The sequence below is a fragment of the Corvus kubaryi genome, unplaced genomic scaffold (genome assembly GCF_017639235.1).
Source record: "Corvus kubaryi isolate FWS band 111438036 unplaced genomic scaffold, C.kubaryi_AGA036_p1.0 37249, whole genome shotgun sequence".
In the NCBI taxonomy this organism is placed as follows: Eukaryota; Metazoa; Chordata; class Aves; order Passeriformes; family Corvidae; genus Corvus; species Corvus kubaryi.
This window is the reverse complement of record NW_024581072.1, coordinates 3,486,924-3,506,934: the sequence shown is the minus strand read 5'-3', so window position 1 is coordinate 3,506,934 and position 20,011 is coordinate 3,486,924. Positions and strand designations below refer to the sequence as shown.

The window sequence follows — 20,011 nt, the reverse complement described above, 5'->3', positions numbered from 1 at the left end:
AAATGAAACACACATTAATTTTTAAATGAGGCAGAAAGTGTGACAATAAATCAGATACCCACCTTGTCAACCAGTGTCCAAAGTCTGGCCGATGAGCCCACTGGACACCTGTCTGATTCAAGGATCGAAGCAGCCGACAGCAAATAAGGATGATCCATGGAGTTGCTACACTTATCCACTTATCTGATCCTTTTACGAATTCAGATGAAGAGGTGGCCTTGCCCAGTTTTGAATTACTTGCTGCTGGAATGTCTATATTCTTGTACTCAGAGGTTTCCCCAATACTATCAAAATTTTGTTTCACATTGGTGCTATGTTGAGGGTCACATTCTTTCAGAAGAAAATAATTTCTACAAAGTTCCTGACACAGCACCAAACAAAGAGTATTGATAAGGAAATACCAGGTTTGATGTTCCTCTTCTATAAAACTGCTTGCCCCCAAGCTCAAAACATGGCCAATAGTTCCAGCCAGAATCAGCACATCTATTTCTGACCAGCTAGAACTGGACACAGTAGGATTCTGTAAACAAACAAACAAAAAAGCCATGGTGAAGGAGTAAAAATTTCATTTGTAAGTATTCATAGAGTGCTTACAGCAATGAAAACAAAATATACAGCAGGATAACATTTCTATCTTAAGAAATCTCAAAAATTTATAGAAGAATCATTTCAGTTAAGCATACTTAGCACTACAACATAGTAGTAATTTTTAAAACTGCATTTTGTTTAAGGAATAAAACTTCTCTATGAATAAACATCACAACTGTACAGATTAAGATTCCCTATCACCCTGTAAGTTCATGCCCTGTTGCATATTTGTAGAAGTAAAAATAGAAATCCTGCAGAAATCAAACCTGAGATATAGATAATAGGTAATTCTCTAGTAGTTCAAATCCGTGATATCTTCAACTCAATATAGTGACAGCCTTCACTACTCAAAAGTTAACAAAGTTACTGCCTGATGGCACTCCTTGACCTTGCTTAGCTTGAAATAAGTCTTTCATCATAAAATCTACTTTAAATCTTTACCTTTTTATTATTTATTCACACACCATGCCTATCTAAAACCACAATATTTTTTGTCTAATGCCTCCATTAGGTCAATTTTCTGTTCTCAGCAGCTAATTGGAATTGCCTTATCATCACTACCTTCAATGACAGGGCTTAAGATAAAGCATAAAGGCATGAGGAAGTTGAGAGCACCTGGTTCATTGATGTTATCAGGTAAAGAACCTTTTCAGCACACAGCGAAAGCTATAAAAAGACCACACAGAGACACAACCATGATAAGTAAGCACTAAGGGAGACCATAAAGATGACCAAAACTCTTCAGCCATTAACTGACACGGCAATAAGAAATCACAGGCATAGCTCTGAAGAGCATCAGTCTGGACTCTGTAACAGGTAAGTGGGAAGTGACAGTACATGGGTGTTACAGATATCCAATGGCACCTGTGGATCTGTACCAACTCATAAAGCAAAGCTTCAAGAAAGCGTCAAGGGTGGGGAAGAGGAGGCGATGAGGAACATGCTGGAAACAGGGGCAAAGTAAGAGGAGAAAGGGGAAAGTTACATATAAGCAGGAGTCAGTGCTCTTTTCTGACTGAGCCCTGTGCCTGGTCTCTGTGGCCTATCCTGTCTTATTAAATCTTCTCCTATCTTTCTGTGCAACTCCACACCCTGTCCCAAATGTGGGTGTTGCGAGACACCACTGCAAGTAGCTGGGGACAAGCCTGCATGTCAGCAACCTGAGACCAGAGCAAGTAAAAGCAGGTGCCAGCAGCTGCAGAGTGATCATGGGTCACCGGACCCACACATCTGCAGTGCCATGACTGCAGCATGTGCCAGAGTCACTGGAGAGGGTACTACTGGCCACCAGGACCATAAGCCCAAGGTGCCAGCAGCTGGAGGGATCAGAGTACATATAAGACAGATAAGGGTGTCAGCAACGGGAAAAGAGACAGTGGATCACCAAGCTTGTAGGACAGCATTATTAACTGGAGGGCCCAGAGTACACACCTATGTGTGGGCGGTCACAGGGCGACTGACTGGAAACACCTGTCTGTTTAACCTCCCCTCAAAGTCAGAGCCAGAGGTGGCGACAGTGACCCAGGATGGGCATGCACAGCTGTGCTCCAACAGCAAGGCAAGACAAACACCCCAGCCCTAGAGGACAGCAGGAGCTTCCTAACATACCTTAACAAATAGGATAATATACATACTTGTGAAGAATTTTGGGAAAGACACTGTCGAAAATCATACATTACTATTTAATTTTCTCTATTTTTGCTCTATTAGAGAATATCATAGAGCATCTCTTAAACTGGTATTTTAAGCACCTAATAAAACAAAAATTTAAAAGCCAGATCTAAATTACTGCATGCCATTTTTACTCCAGAACAAAGATCTCTGAAACTACTTTCACATTTATTTCTTTAACTGTGTATTTTAACCACATCATCCTCCTACATTTGACCTATGAACAAACTTTAAAAAAAATCTTGAATATTCACAGGGGTAAATTTCACAGAGAACATGCTACATTAAAAGATGCACAGTGTACTAAAATTCCTGCACGGTATAAATCATGTTGAAAGAAAATTGAAACAAACTGACGTTTGAGCAGGTAACAAGAGAGCAGGTATAAACAATACCAGTATCTCTGAGCATCTTAGATGCAAATCTCACTTGTGTTTATGACTTACTGACAGCAGCATACATATTTTTGTTCAATAACCAAGAGTATGTAATACAGAGAAGACAATAAATACACAATGCAAGAAGATAGTTAACATTACTAGAAATTTTGCTTTAGGGGAAAAAAACTTTTGCAAAACCGAAATTTTATGAGACATGTGAAAGAATGCAGGAGCTATAGTTACAAATATAAACTATTCACATCTCCTTCATTTCTTGTGCTGTTAAAGAATACATTACACCAAAGTCATTTCACTTAAAAGAAACCAACAACACAAACAAACAAACAAACAAACACACAAACAAAACCCCACACAACCAAAAAAAGTCCCTATGAGGTTACACACAACAATAATGGGGGAAAAATACTAATAATCTGAAAAAATGCCCAGTTTCAATCTAAATTTACTAGCATTTGAAATTTCTTTGCTGTTCTAAAGACCACTCAGGTTTGTTTAGTATGCTATTCTGAAAAGTAAATACCATAAGCTGGTATTTGGAACAAAAGGACAAGGTTGTCTGTGCAAAGACCAAAGAGCATGAAATTCACAAAGCTGAGACAAGAACAGTACATGACTGATCTTCAGCAAGTTTAAATTCCAATAATTCTACCATGCTGACCTTAAAGATCTTGGCTAACTAAATAAATGAGCATGTAAGCACCATCTGCTTGCAGAGACAAAGGAATCTGAGATCCTAAATAAATAAGAATGAACAAGTCTGTGATATAATTTGTCTTCTTTGTAAGACAAAACATAAAATCTATAGAAGGATTGGTATCTTGTACCTGGTTGCTGTCAGCAACTGATATGAAAACTGAAGAAGTGATGCATTATCAATGGGGAACATACAAAAACCTCATTAAAATGATGGCACTAATGTGAAATGTCCCAGGATTAGAAATCCGTATTTCTTGCCTGCTTGTCTCTTACAACTTCAGTGAAAAGAGAAAAAAAATGACTCTTACATTCACATCAAAGGATTAAAATTGAATGACATTTACTGATAAACCACATTTCAGATCAGAGTTAAATCACTACACAAAATTAAAAATTATGATGGTATTATAATCTCCTGAGACTTGATAATCTTAAGAAATTCTGGAAATACCTCCATCAAAGTTTTCTAAATTTATGTCTAATCCCTTATATATGAACTGCGCCTTATTAGGAATGCCATGAGTATGGTGTCATATACAATCTGACCTTAGATTACTTAGATTGTACCTAGTTTTTAGATTTGGTTTAAAGGCACTGAAACGTAGGTCTTACTCTGATACTCACAGCTCTGTTTTCCCAGCTGCTGAACATGTCCAACCCTCATGAACTCAGCAGACACTCCAGATACTAAAAAACCTGTATGACTCTCAGCTTGTTTGATATCTTGGCAAACAATACAGAATCTTTTGTTTAGAAATTTTTAAATCCCAGGCTGCAAATGATGTAAGCATATCATCTCCCAAACCAAGGCAGCTTCAATAACTGGTAGCACTAGTATTCAAGCAATACAGAAACTGACCTCTCTGCCCTATCTTTGAACATACCTTGCTAGCTTGCAGAAGTGCCAGTACATAAATGATGGAATATATGCACCTTTGACCATTAAATTTTGAAACTTCTTCACTTTGAAATAAGACCTCCTGTAGTCTATGTTCTGAGTCTTATTCCAGTTATCAGGGGTTTTTTTTTGGTTAACCATCCACAGTCAATGCCTGAGAAATTCTGCAACTACATTTCAGGTGAGAAACATTCTGGTTTTCATGCTCACAATTTAAACACTTATCAATATGTTCCCTTCTGATACTTGAGCTCCCAGAACCCAGTCTTGATTCTCCATGATGGTAACTTTTCCATGACAAAGTACTACAGATCACAGATGCTCCTACATTTTCACAGTAGTTTGGGATCATTTTTGAAAGCTATCTGGTAAAGACACCACCCAATCAGCTTTCTTCTCCCCAAGTCAAAAAATGCCAAAAATATTTTAGGTGCAATTGCATAAAAATGTAACATTGTTCAACTCATCAAGAATATCAAACAAAGGAGGAAAACCAAAAATACTGTTAAATGAACAGGTGCTTTAAAATAAACAGAAAGAAGGACATTTTGTAGATGTAATAAAAACCCACTAAAATTCTGCATAATGAAAATTCTCAAGACCTCTACTTGATAAGCCTTAACTTTTGTGTTCTAGTTTCAAAAAAAAAGTTCATTTTTATTTCTATCAGAAATGGGGGGGAAAAAAACACAACTAGTAGTAGTAAATAACACACTTCAATCAACTACCAAGCAATTACACTGAAACTATGAACAAGAAGTTAAAATTTTTAACATTTTCTGGAATTCATAAAGGGCTGCAAAACTATTTAAAGCCTGAAGTATCATTAAAAGAAGGGACTGGTGCTGCTAGAAACATAGCAATCAGAATCTATAAATAACAGTCAGGAAGCAGATGCTAACACTGCCTGCACTGGTCTTCAGAAAATTCACGAACTTGGTAATCAGTTTCTATATTCAGCCACAGTGGGGAAAAAAAAGCATTACAAATGAGAAGCACTTCAGAGAAATCTCTAGATGTGAACGGAAACAATTTGAAGGAAGAAAGCTCTGAAGCCATTAACAGGAGAGCTTATCTTAATTACTTTTAAAATACCTACATTTTATCGTAGAGCTTCAGCTTAGAAAAGGCTTTTTAGGCTTTTTTTTTTTTTAACCAGAAAGACCACGATTCAGGATTCTACTCCCACCATTAGAAGACCAGGGCTTCAGAATTCTTTTAGAAGTCAACCCCACATGCAGATTCACAATGTGGAGATGTACAGGTCACAAAACACTTAGATTCAGAGATATTTTAGCATAAGTGATACTCATAACTCACACCGCAGGCCCTTCGAGATCAACACACAGCATATAAAAACAATCTGTTTCTCCCCCAAAATCTAGGCATTCTACTGGAAAGGTGATGAAAGGCAGAGATGAATGTTTGGAACACATTTGCATTACGAGCAGCACCAGATTTATACACAGCTCCTTTCACCTTCTCCAGACTCCGTTTTTGTCTAAACAGTGACCAAAAACAACCCCACCATAACATTCTGCAGCAGCCCTGAGACTGGTAAAAATATTAATGAGAACCAAGACACTGCTTTTATACATGTCTGGAATTAAGTTACATAGTAACTAAACCTACAAAATATTTCAAGCTTTCTTTGGAACTTGAACAGAGACAGCAAAGCCTCCCTGACTGATGAGATGAGACATACATTCAGAAATTCAGTCACCTATGGAATAGGAGTGAAGACAGGATGACAAAAATGTGTTTCTACAGGTCTGAATACAAAGTCATGTCTGCCTCAATGAGAATTACTATTGCCTATACTTCATAAGACATACTTAAGCTTCCCACATTTTCAGATATATCTCAGACAGGAATATGATCACAGACCAACCGGGGATGGAGAATCCAGTATTTTTTATTTCTATCTGCCCCAGCCCTGAAAAAACAAACACACATACAAATCTGGAAAATGTTGCTGAAAATCTCATTTGTGTATTACCAACTTGAAGCAGATTATCTCAGTGTGGTGAGACACTACAATAGGTTGCCCAGAGAAGCTGTGGATGCCACATCCCTGGAAGTGTTCAAGGTCAGGCTACACAGAGGTCTGAGCAACCTGGTCCAGTAGAAGGTGTGCCTGCCCATGGAAGGGATTTGGAAGCGGAGAATCTTTCAGATCTCTTCCAATCCAGACCATTCTAACATTCTGTGATTCTTTGAGACTATCCACCTGGAGAAGAAATCTGTTGTCATTGCTCTCCATGCTTTTGAAGTGGAATGTATGTAAATTTTATGCAGGTCTACAAAACTCAACATAGCTAGATTTTTACTGTTTACTAAAATTAGAAAAACTGGTAACACAATGAAAAACAAGTTTATCTTTCTTAGTTGTGTTTGTTTGTCATTGCACACCAAGTACATGTGAGATCTCTACAGAATACACTGGGACATTAATTATTATTTCAAGGCTGTATTCGTCTTCTTTTTCTAAGAAAAAGAATCAGAAATTACAGAAACAAAATTATAATCTGGTATAGTCTGGATAAAAAATATTAGCAACCTTACTTTTAAGAATTTAGACTTAAATCTACACTCAGAAATTACAGCACATATCTGCACAGAGTGAAAAATTAATCTTTACTCAGGAATACTGAATTTTCTGAACTGTAAGAAATACAGCTGTTTCTAAATGTTTCTTCCAGTCAGAAAGTTTGCTTTTTATCCTGATGGAATATGTCATCATATCATTAAAGCAATGTACTTGCCATACTTTGTCACACATTTTAAAAAAAGATACTAAACCCCCAAGCATGATTCTAAGAAACACAGGTTGATGAAGGACTGTACTACACAGAGGCTGCACCATCCAACGGAGTACTATGAGCAGTGAAGCTATTGAACATCAGAGACCTTTGAAAACTATGACTAACAAGCAGTAGAAAAAACAGCTAGAAGCTTATTTTGTGGTGTGACTGACAGCTCTTGGCACACTAACATTCACAGTGGAAGAAAGGACATTGCAAATTCTATTTCCTTGGAATTACCTGTATTCTATTCAACATAACAATAAAACTCATCAAGTAACTTACAGAAGGTAACTCCTTGCACTGAGAACGCTTTGACAATGCCAAAGTTTTTAACAAACTCTATTTCTTAAACTTAAAAAGTAGAAAAGACAGATTAAATTAGCTCCCGCTGTTGCATTTTCAAAACTATTAAAAAAAAAAACCCCAAGCATTAATAATACCAATATAAGAAAAGGTATACTGGCAGAACAAATTCTTTTTAGAGCATTACTGTCTGTTGAATATGGGAAAGGACAGATCATCACTGTACTTGTGCATATTGCTGTAAAGTACTATACATCTTGCTTTAATTACAATTGTGAAATATAACTGTGTAACAGCATAGGATTTGTACACAGCATAACTGTTTCCAATCTCACAAAGTCTACTGAAAAATATTGTACAGTATTTAAAACATTCCTTCAATTATGTCAAAATAAGCACTTCTTAGATCTTCATCAGTAGGCATCATGCCACAGTGAAAGCAGCCCATTTCAATTACAGTTTTAAACTATTCTAACTACTTTACAAATAAGAATTTCTTTAAGCATACCCAGAGAAAACAAAATTTTAACTGACAGTATACCATGAAAAACAAAACCTATTTAACCCTAATTAATGCATGCTCTTACCTTTGGTGGAGGTCTGGAATTCTCAAACATCTTTGCAATAGCAGATAAAATACCACACATGAGCGCAGAAATCAGCATCATCACTCCAACTGCTGTTAACCAGGACATACTGCAGAAATAGCACAAACTTTCTGCTGATGTGCATACAATGACATGAACAGCACACAGCAGCAGACACATCAAGTAAAACAGCAGAGAGAATAGTGGAGGGGAGAGGGGCACTTCAAATTCTGCCCGCTTGCTCAGGGCTTTAGGAACACTGAGCAAAAGCAGTAGCAGAACCTAGGAAAAAAACAGAGATTAATAAATTGGAGTTAGCTAAAACATACAGTAAGAATTCACACAAAAAAATCATGCTGTTGTCATCCATGTCTCACATAGACCAAGCAGAACTCCAATCTTCCTCTTATGTAAGTGCTGCAACAGAGATGAACAATACAATGAAACTTTCTGCTACTTGTATACAAACCTTTACAAAAAAAAGTGAAAGCTCAGCCACATGCTAAAATGCTTTGCAAGCTGCAGAGATGGAACTAGGACTGGACGGACCTCATCAGCTTGTGCTAGGGCAAGATTAAAACAAATCAAAATAAAAACAACTGTATCAGACCACTGTCGACCTGTAATCTTTCACTGTCACTTGCAATGACCTATGCCTAAAATTTTCCTCACACTACAATGAGACATAGTAAAGTAGACCAAAAGAAGTCAAATGCTTTGCAGTAGTCTGCTGCTTCTTTATATTCTACTTTGTATTTCATTGAACTATGAAAATATGCAGTTTTGAGTATCATACTGGCTTAAGTCTTACATTTCAGCCCAGCACTTAAAATTAAAACTAAGACAGCACTCATGGCAGGAAAATGCTCAAACTGTAGATATCTACCAGACTAAATTTAGGTCTTTTGAGCAAAAGCAGTGTTATCAGTTCATATCCCAGAGGTATTGTCCTCATGTAAAATACAGGATAATTGGCATTTATAGCATAGCATAGTTTGAAGTGACATGTGTACACTTACTTATTGAGTGAAGGTGGAAAATCGATATTAAGACAAAACATTTTAGAAAGCAAGGCAGTTTCCTGAGTATTGCACTGGAGAAAAGAAAAAACCCCAGCCATTTTGCTGGAGTCTTAACAGTGATGCTGAGCATACACTTCTCAATAGAAATTTCTGTGATTAGTGGCTGCATTTCTTAAATGAAGGCTGATTGCATATAACACCTAAGATTTGTTTTCTAGAAATTATTTCAAGGCTATATATGTAGATGGCTATATATAACCATCTACAACTGCATTCCAGAAAAAAAAGAAATCCAGTGCTTCAGGTCTAAAGTAACTGTAAACAGGTTCTGAAAACAAAGGACTGAAGAAAGATAAGCACCTTCAGCTTTGCGCCGAACTTCATCCACCTCCAGATCTTTCAGCTCTGGAGCAGGAACAGAACCCACTGTCTCATCTCCCCAAGGGCACCGTGGAACTCATTCCGGTGAAGCGATCAGCAGAGTGACAAACCCCACTGAGCAGTCTACCAGAAAGCCATTTCAGAAGCACTCTGCATGCAGAGACCAGTGCATGGGAGATAAGGCTCAGAGCCCTGCTAGGACAAAGGAGACTCAAATATCAGCTGGCTGCTCACACTTTGTTATTAGTTCTAAGCCCAGAACAGGAACAGAGCTATAGCACGTAGAGTCTTGTACAGAACTACACACATTCAAGGACTTAGTGAAGCTTCTGGTAGGTACTTCCATCCTAGAGAACAGTGTTAGAAAAGCTGGCAATCCTGTAATCTAAAAGGTCAGTACAAACTTTGGCACTTCAGAGTCCAGACATGGTATCATGGCATCCCTTCTGAAAGTTCTCAAAGCATTAATATTTCCAAGCTTTTGAGACTATTTCCAGCACTTCAGTTTTGCCCAAAACATCAGTTGGAGAGATCCTCTTATCCTTGTAACTACAGGAGATATGAAGAGGTGACCCTAAAGCAAGCATTTATTTCAGGGCTCTAAATCTATCAGTACAAAGAACAATTCCTGGAACAGTGAAAGTTTTCCATATAAGGTATTGCCTGTTTGAAGCAGCTATTCTCAATGTTAGATAAAGAGAAACAGCTAGGAATTTACTTGCCAGACCTTTTTTTTTTTCCTAATGCAATAAAGCTATTCAAAAATAGAAGACTAAGTGATATGGGAGTAATTTAAGTTGTAGCACATCTGCATATCTACTGTAACTACCTACACTAAAACTTAAGTAATTCGTGTCAAAAGCACTCTTGAATCATTTTAAAGGCCAGATTTTACTTTTAAAAGAGTATTAATCTCATCCAAGCAGAATGTCAGTCAACCCTAAAAATCCATACGCAGTAATTTTAAAGACCAGTAAGTGTATACATTACATATCCGAAATCAAGATACTTTTACTTTTGTGCACTTAACTTTTTCACAGGAAGATCTATTTTCATACCTCCATAATGATCACAGTCCCCACCATCATCGAATACATGTCATATTGTGCCACTTGTTTGCTTAATGAAGAACTCAAAGTCTTGAGAGCCTCCAAGTATTGCTTCAGGACCTTCTTGCCAAGATTTAAGAGTATTTCTGAATTATTCCCCTCTAAATACAGTTTGATCCAATTACCATGGGATTTTTCTGCTATCTTAAAATGTTCATATCCAGGATCTGAAGAGAAGGGGAGAAAAGAAAAGAAGCAAGAGGATCCATGAACAGAGAAAGATTACTCGGAAATGTGATCGTATTTTTATATTTGCTTGTATAGCGTATAAAAATATATAATTGCTATGGCAGTTGAAACTTTTTTCACAGGTACAAAATTACACTATCTTCCTGCAGCAATACCACTTACTTGGAATAAAAGCAATTAATTCTAATCTAATAAACGCTCAAGACCTCTAACAATTGACGAACTTATTAAAATAACCATTCATTTTTACAGAGGGTTTCCAGTACAAGCAATTCAAATGCTTCAGATACTATGGGGGGAGGGGAAAAAAAGGAAGCAATGTTTTCCACTGGAACTACTCATTATCCAGAACACATTGTGTAAGCTAAGTGGGAAATTATCAAATAGCTGATGTCTAGGGAAAACACCAGAGACAACACATGCATTGCATCACTTGGTAGTGAGGGCTGGATGAGCAGATGGTGAGGTGGACTGAGAACTGAATGAATGGCAGAGCTCAGAGGGTTTTAATAAGCAGTGTAAGTAAGATCTATCTAGTTGGAGGCCTGTTAGTAGCAGTGTCCCCTAAGGGTCAACACTGAGTACACTGTAGTTCAATTTATTCACCAATGACTTGGATGAAGGAACAGAGGCCTCCTCAGCAAGCTCCCCAATGACACAAAGCTGGGAGGAGTGGCCAATATGCCAGAGGGCTGGGCAGCCCTTCAGAAGGACTGGACAGGCTGGAGGGACAGGACGGCAAGAACCATCTGAAATTCAACAAAGGCAAGTGCAGGGTCCTGCACCTGAGGAGAAAAAACCCCAGGCACCAGCACAGGCTGGGGGCTGACCTGCTGGAAAGCAGCTCTGGGGAGAAGGACCTGGGGGTCCTGGTGGACAACATGCTGTCCATGAGCCAGCAATCTGTCCTGGGGGCCAAGAAGGCCGATGGGATCCTGGGGTACACTAGGAATAGCATTGCCAGGAGGCTGAGTGAGCTGATCATGACCCTCTACTCAGCCCTGGTGAGGCACATCCCGAGTGCTGTGTCCAGGTCTGGGCTCCTCAGTACAAGAGAGAAGACATGGAGCTCCTGGTGTTGCCTTTCCCTGGTCTTAAAATTAAGAGCCAGACACAGTTAATGGAAAAAGGGGTTTTTACCTTGGTATTTAATAAGGATCCTTAAGGTGCACCACTTTGCCATGGTGGAATGCGTCGAAATGCACCCACATGATAGATCGCATATACAATTTATAGACCTTGCAAATTAGCATATCTATCAAAGATTCCCAATGAGAAGCTTAAATGAATAGTGTGATACCCCCTCATCCCAAGGAATTCCCCCCTGGATGGGCCTATTTTAGTTTACAGGATGTGTTCTAGAGAAGACCTTGGTTTCTCAGGATAGCATAAGACTTTCTGGCCTCCAACCACGAGCCCTCCAGGATGTTTGGTCTCCTGGCTTAAGAAAATATTAGGACTATGCTAAGTTATTGGACTGAAGGAATTACAAGTATGCATACTAAAAGCACTGAGGATATATAAAAGGTATATTTAAAAAAAGGCAAAAAATCATAATCTAGTGATGCACTGGAGCAGGGCCAGCGGAGGGCAACAAAGATGATTAGGGGACTGAAGCATCTCTCTTACGAGGAAAGGCTGAGGGACCCGGGCCTGCTCAGCCTCGAGAAGAGATGGCTGAGAGCGGATCTCATCAATGTCTGTCAGTATCTGAAGGGAGGGTGTCAAGAGGATAGAGCCAGGCTCTTCCCAATGGTGCCCAGCAACAGGCAGCTGTCTGCCCGTTGACAAGAGGCAACAGGCAGAAAGTGGAACACAGGAAGTTGTACCTAAACATGAGGAAGAACTTCTTTACTCTGTGGGTGGCCAAGCACTGGAACCAGTTGTATGGAGAGGGTGCAGAATCCTTCTCTCAAAATATGCAAAAGTTGTCTGAACACATTCCTGAGTAATGTGCTGTGGGGGACCCTGCTTGAGCAGGGAGGTTGGACTAGATAACCTGCAGTGATCCATTTCTGCTTTATCTAATCTGTGGTTCTGCTTTTCAAATATTGGTCATTGAATACAGTATGCGGTCACAACACAAATTAAGTTTTCCATATAACACGTGGAAAGCAAGAACATAACTTTCAGAAACTTGCATCTCACTGGACATTATGCTATGAATGAATATTCACATTTATCTGCCTTTTTTTCAAAAAATAAATGTTTAATTTCACTTCACACTAATAGTACTTGCTATTTCCCTGCAATTTGACTTGAAAGGTAATGATAACTTAAGTACAAAAGGTCAATTTGGAAATCTTTATATAACTTGCAGCTCTTCCCTTCTTAGCTGAAAGTAGGGTGAAACATTTGCTATGAAGTTTCAGACAAGAAAGGTTACAACAATGACTGAAATAACACTGGTGTCACAAAGATTTCAGTTACAGTTCTTTTTCACTCCTCATAGATGAACAGTACATTCTACTTGGAAAAAAGTCTTTATTTTTTGTTAAGCCTTTTCAGCAAAAGTACATTATTAAATCCAGAAATGTTTTAAATTTTATTTCAAGTGAATGAAGATGAATGAAGTATTTCTATTCACAATTCTTGTATAGTCATGAGGGAATCATGCTTACTATTTCTAAGTCTCTTATCATAAAAGACACTTTGTCATCTACTGTGGACTGAATTCCAAGTGAGGATTTTAAAAGGCAATGTTTAACTCAGAATGTCCAGTCTGTTCTCCCAAGACTTCTAGGCATGCTGATCCTGCCATGCAGGGGGCTTGCAGGGATCTCTAGAAAGTACAATACAGCCAGCAGCAAACACTTGTATATCAAGATAGTTGCCAGTGCACACAGAGGATTTAATTTCCTTCCTGTAATTCTTTGAACTTTCCTGTAAAGTGACTCTTCCAGTATATTTGAAATAAGAGTTAAATATTCATATGTTTGAGGACATCCATAAAGGATCACCTAAAATGAGCTTTAATCAAACTGAGATTTGACATGACACTTTTTCATTATACAGAACACTGAAATGAGTTCAAGCTATATTTTGAAACATAAATAAATTTCCTTCACATCTTCTCCTCTTCTGCTCCCTTTTCATGCTTCTGACTAGTCTCCCTCTTCATTCTTTTTAGCAATTTTATTTCATTCTCATCTACTGCTTGCCACGCTAACTGCTCACCAAAACTATTGTGTCCATGTTATGAAAGATGACTTCTAGTCAAACCCTCATGAGTGAATGATTTAAAGACCTTGCAGACAGGAATAAAGGACCATGGCTGCCAAATTTCATTTGAGAACTCCAGTAATATTGGTTCAGTGGCACATTTATATGCAGGAAGTATAAAATAAGAAAAGTCATGGACACTAAGTTGTTGGAGAAGCATTTTGGTAACAGGCAGGTAATATTGGCAAGTCACTCCCACATGGGATACTCATAAGAAAAGTCAAAATTAAAGCAAAATCCAAAGCGAGCTTCCTCAGATGCACATTTCCCAAAGCACTGGCAATGTTTTACTTACATAATACTACATTAGCAATTTGTGCTTCAGCATCACTACCACCTTATCACAAGCAGATGGATAAGCTTTGCAATCATCTGTTTGACAAAAATTTCACTTCGTTCCACAGTCACAGACAGCAATCATTTAAAAAGAGTTATAAGAAAAGAATGAATAATGTAAAAGTGACTTCTCCAGTTTCAATATATAAACGTCCCAGTAAAAGTCAAATTATTTCAATCTAATACAAATTCAGGATCAGTCCCAAATTGATAAGCTTGCACTCATTTTAATAACAACACCCAACTTGCTCTCAAGCATGACTCTTCATTCCACTTTAAAATGTCTTCCAAACAAACAGTCCTAGTTTACCATTCAGCTACTACTGAACTATTCCGAACATTCAACTGTTCAATGTTCAGAAGTTCAGAACTTGAGGGAAGCATTGCTAGATACCTAGAGCTGCCTATCTCACACTGAGGTATGAATTTGCTCAAAACCCCAAAGTGTGTTTTTAGATACTTCTTCTTTCAGCTTCTTAATTTTTGTCAGCTATTTTTATCCTCGTTTTTCAGACTTTTTCTTTAGCTGCATGTATCCACATCTATCAAAACTTCATGCCTCACATTATAATTCATTAGCATGTTTCAAAAAGATATGTTTAAAATAATAAAGCCCTTAGTCAAGCTTCTAGTTTCTCATGTAAAATTTAATTTACTTGAAGATAGGTTTAACTGGGAGGATTGTTTTGTACCTCAACAGAGCAAAGCCCAAGTCCCATTAAATGTTGTACACCTCTTAGTTTGAAAACGCATGTTTGTACGAACAAACACTGGGGGGGAAAAAATTACTGACCTGCCTTCATTCTGCACTTCATTAACAGACACTTGAAGATGAAAACAAATTTTTGTGTACTGTTATGGTTTGTTCTTAACATTGGAGCAGCTGAATCCAGGGAACTCTATGGCTGCGTTATGAAACAGCTTGTAAAGGTCATGCTGCCTTCCCATCTGATTGCAATTCAACTCAACTGACATCTGACTTCATCTCACTGTGTTAAGAAGGAAACTAATATTGCACCAAAAATGAATGTGTATGTTATGCTATAGCTCACAATGGGTGAATCTTCTCCTCCTATGACTGACTCAGTCATCATCCTCATGGTCCCAACAGCTGGTGCTCTAACCCCTGTGTGTAAATTACAACACTGGACAGGAATGACATGTTTTCCCCTTCAGCAGAGCTTATTGGTTTTGACCTCAGGAGCTGAAAAAATATATATATATTTTTTTAAAAAAAGGCTTATGCTATCTTTGCAAGTAACTTCAAGTATATCTTTCACTTTAAAGTGAAGTTCCAGTCATAGGCATTTCTCTTAGCATTCAACTGAAATGTTATGATCCACTAGTTGTTACTAGTTGAGAATCTGCATTGAAAAGCTTGAAACTACACCAGCAAATATGAGTGATGTCCAAGTGACTATCTTCTGGGGTTTCTTTCCCTCAAAAAACCTGGCAGCAGACCTTGTCTGTGGAATTCAGGAATGATATAGCCCAAGAGCTGTCAGCACAACTCTGATGAATGTTCAAATGTTCTACAAATAAAGACCAAAAGGCTCTGAGCAGGGTGAGCTAAAGAAGATTGCTCAGATCTGTGTCCAGTCAGGTCTTGAACGTTTCCAGGTATGAAGTCTCTACAACCTCTCTTGCCAACTCATTCTAGTGTTTGACAAACCTCACCTAAAAATGTTTCCTCTAAATTTTTTGTGGGGACCACCAATTAGACCCCAGTTCCCTCTTTTTTATTCCCTCCCATCACATATTACCTACATTGATAAGATCCCTGCTGAACAGTCCTTGCACCCTCAGCCCCTCCTTGTATGATAGATGTTCCAATCCCTTTATCACCTTCATGGCCATGCACTGCACTCACTACGTTATATTCACTAAATTATGGTACTGAGAAGCCCAGAACCAGACCCAAGACTCCTCATGTCGGCTCACCACAGCTGATACAAGAGGAAGGATTGACCTGCTGATGACTGTCCTCCTAATGCCACCTTGGATGTTACTGCCATTCTGTCACGACAGTGCTCTGCTGCCTGATTCTCAACTCGGTGTCTCAGTCACCCCTTGGTGGTTCTTCAGCAAGCTATTTCCAGTCAGTCAATATCCAATCTGCACTGGTATGTTGGGATTACTTCTTCCCAGGTGCAGAATTTGCCATTTCCCTTTGCTGAACCATAAGAGCTTCCTGTCACCCCGTTCCTCCAGCTGTCACGGTGCCTCTGAGAGGCAGCAGACCCACCTACTGCATCAAGCACTTCTCCAAGATTTCTATTGTGTCCTTCCCTTGCTGACGGGTCACTTTGTCCCACCGCCCAGATCATTGATGATGATGTTCAACAGTTCTGTCCCAAGTCAAGCCCTGTATTGATCACAAATGAGTAGCCTTCAGGTCAACTTTGTGCTGCTGATCACATTCACATGAACCCAGCAGCTGAGCCGCTTTTCAGTCCATCTCACTGTCCAGTTATCTAGCCTGAAATGCAACAGGATGGCTGAAGCACCCTATGAGAACCATGGATGGTGAACACAGGACTTCCTCTAGTTGTCTGAAAATCTACGAATCCCTTACAATCGGACTGTCTGCACTAGACACCCATAACAATATTGCCCTTGTTGGTCTGTGCACCAATCCTAAGCCAGAAGTTCTCAACTATTTCACCATCCACTCACAGGCAGAGCTCCATGCCTGTCACCACTCTCTCACATAAAGATCAATTTTCCCTCCTCAGATTCCCAATGCACAATCTTAGAATTGTAGAATTGTTCAGGCTGGAAGGTGGCTTTAAAGATTATCTCATTCATCTGCAGCACTGTTAATGGATACATCTTTCACTAGATCGATCACCACTCATTACTGGTTTCCAATTAGACATTATGCCACTGACTTTACAGACACGAAGTCAATTTCTTGTTCATTAGAGTCCATTTGTCAAACCATATCACTCTAACAACAGCAGCAGGAATGTTGAGGGAGGCCTTACCAAAGGCCTTACAGAAGTCTAAGTAGATGACACATCTTCTTTTGTCCACTGATGGATTTACTCCATCACAGAAGGACACTAAATTAGTCAGGCACAATGTGCCCTTGGCAAAGTAGTGTCAGGCATCTCTAATAACCTTTTTGTCCTCCATGTGTTTTGATATATCTTCCAGGAAGATCTGTTTTGTGATGTTACCAAGCACAGAGGTGAGGCTGACTGGTTAAGCAGTTCCCAGGATCCTCCTTTTTACCTTTCTTAAAAAGAGGGCAACCTTCTTGAACATGAATCAGATTACTGAATATAATGACTCCTCTGCAAGGTAACCTCTTTCTAGGGGAATCCTGTCAGATGTGTATGTGCCTGTAGTGGAGTAGTGGGATGGCATTTATCTTCACTTAAAAACCATGCAAAATAAATGGCCATTCATGCATGCTCTTAAGTTACATATATTAGTCACTGAGTTAGTGACATTTTCTTTAGTATTTCTAAACCTGAAGTATCCACATCAAGCAAACAACGCTAAACAAACAGAACATACTGTTTCCCTGCCAATCTTAAATGCACAGACCAAAGCATTAACCCACAGTCTTGCACATCTAGAGCACTCCAAGAAAAACAAGGCCCCTCCAAGAAGTCTACAGTGTAGATATAAAAATGCTGCTAGCAAGGATTTTCTTGCTATTTTCTAAGTCCGTGAGAGACTTTTCTCTCTCACAGAAGAGGTAGCAGAGTTATGTAAACAACCAAGCCACCTGCAACCTTGAGAAGTCTTGTTTATGGTATAGTAGAAAAATATTTTGACAATGGATGTTTTAGGATTTTCGCCAGTCACCCCAGGGGGTGGCTGATCCTTTGTCCAATTAGACTATTAAGAAAAAAGTCTATAAAGGAGTTTGTAAAATAATTAAATAAATCAATCTTGCTGCACAATTCCTGCCTGCTGGATCTTCTCTCCTCCTCCCTATGGCTGCGGGACATGGTGATATACCCTAGGGTTGCAGTAGTACTATAGAAACAGGGGAAATTGACATTAAGACTCTGAAAAAAAAGCTACCATGACTTGGACCTAGACTCGCACCACGTTACTGAGACTTTCAGAAAAGGAGAAAAAGTCTCTGTGGATGCTTTACCTCTCAACCTCATCTCAGTAAAGCAGCACCTCTATTAAGTTTGCAGTCACAAGCAAGCAACATAAAAAATTCTCACCTTTTTATCCTCAGAATTTTAACTTTCATTTCTCAGACGAAAGCTACAAGTTAAAAATTAAGCTGCTCCCAGACAAAAAATAAAATGAAAATGAAGATATAAACCAGAAGCTGGCAGAAACTTCAGTCTGTTTCATCAGTGTTTGCAGAAATACTGTCAGATGGAGTTTTGTGATGGCATTTTCAGCAACACAGTCCTATACCACCCAACAGGGCAAGTTTCCTCACTTGACACAACCGGGTTAAGTGAGGAAATCTGTGCAGAAAAAAATATGAGAAGAGATGGAACATGGGTCCTGCTATATGCATGTTGCTGCAACAAGCAGAATTTGTTCTGTTGAGATTCTTGGACAAGGTTTAATTATGATTAGAAGCAGTGATGTTGAAAGATAATTGATTCTTGACCTACAGCAATCATCTTGCTTAAATTTATGTTGCTATCCACTTTAATTATTCCTAGCTGTAAAACAACTCTGCATTCTCATCTAGTTATTTTAATAATTCAACAGATTATAAATCAATTGACAAGCTTCACAGTCATTTTAAGACAACAACATCTTCTAATGTCAATGGTAAAATATTCTCCTTCACCCCCGACTCAATTTTTTTCACAAAATTATCATATTAACTTCATTATTTAAACTGCAGTTTGTATCACGTTTCCTAATGACATATCACATTTTGCTAGGTTTGGTGTATTTTTTCTACTTGTTTTTTATTCTTTCCTCCAGATATACATACATACACACGCGTTTTTAATAAGCAGTTCTCTAGGTTCTCACTCCAAGTAAATTCATACATAAAAAGTAAAAAGATAACTTACCCTAAATTATCTCCCAGCCTTACTTGAAGCACCTTTTTACTTAAACTAGAAAATTCACTCCATTGTGTTAAGTCTCCAAATAGCTCAGAGTCAGTGCCCTATGTAGGATACCTCACAAAGAGCAGTTATGAAACCACTGAGATTTAACTACACCGGCAGTTTTACTTTAATCTTACTCCATCATTACTTTTGTTCTTTTGCCTACTAGGAATATTACTAGTCATTAAAAAGACCTGTATTCAGAAGCAGTGTATCAAAGTAGGTTGCAGTAAAGATTGAATTCGGTACAATTGCTCTGAATACTGCTCTCAAAAGAATAGCTAATTTGCAGTGCAATGCCATACTATTGAATTTAAAAGTCCAAACTGTTTTATAAACAATCTCCTTTTAGTATATCTGTAACTTTTTTTTTTTTTAGCTAATTTACCTTTTTCGTATGCAAGTGTATTCTGTTGCAGCAATCTGCTAAGCTGGAACCCATTCAAGTGCACAAAACGTAGCTGTTCTCTCATTGTCTTGCCTCCAACAACCGGCAATATGAGGTTCCCAACACTGTTTCTTGAAATTGGTAGACCAAGACCTATTGCCAGTGTGCTAGCTAAATCTGTTTGCTGCACATGTTCAGGTTGGGCCAGAGGACCTAGAGTCAACAACAAAAAACAACAAACAAACAAAACAAAAAAAAAAGAAAGAAAAAGAGAGAGGAAAAGAAGTATTTCAGTAACAGGCCCATTCTATTTCTCCAGAGACAGCTGGTACCTTATTAGTTTCAAAATTATTTCATTG

At 38.5% G+C, this 20,011-nt stretch overlaps 1 protein-coding gene across 8 annotated transcripts in view; it reads right to left on the bottom strand.

Moving 5' to 3' along the window:
- Positions 1-20,011, bottom strand: part of PIGG (phosphatidylinositol glycan anchor biosynthesis class G) — an 85,723-nt gene that overhangs the window by 54,196 nt on the left and 11,516 nt on the right. For 5 of the 8 annotated variants that reach the window (XM_042023488.1, XM_042023489.1, XM_042023487.1 and 2 more), the window contains exons 6-9: positions 19,653-19,865; positions 10,413-10,630; positions 7,952-8,233; positions 63-520 (exon numbers count right to left, since the gene is read on the bottom strand). In XM_042023488.1, the coding sequence (XP_041879422.1) occupies positions 63-520; positions 7,952-8,233; positions 10,413-10,630; positions 19,653-19,865 (1,171 nt within the window). Of the gene's footprint in view, positions 1-62; positions 521-7,951; positions 8,234-10,412; positions 10,631-18,391; positions 18,659-19,652; positions 19,866-20,011 lie in introns of those variants that run through there. The other 3 variants (XM_042023490.1, XM_042023491.1, XM_042023493.1) reach the window with 3 other exon arrangements.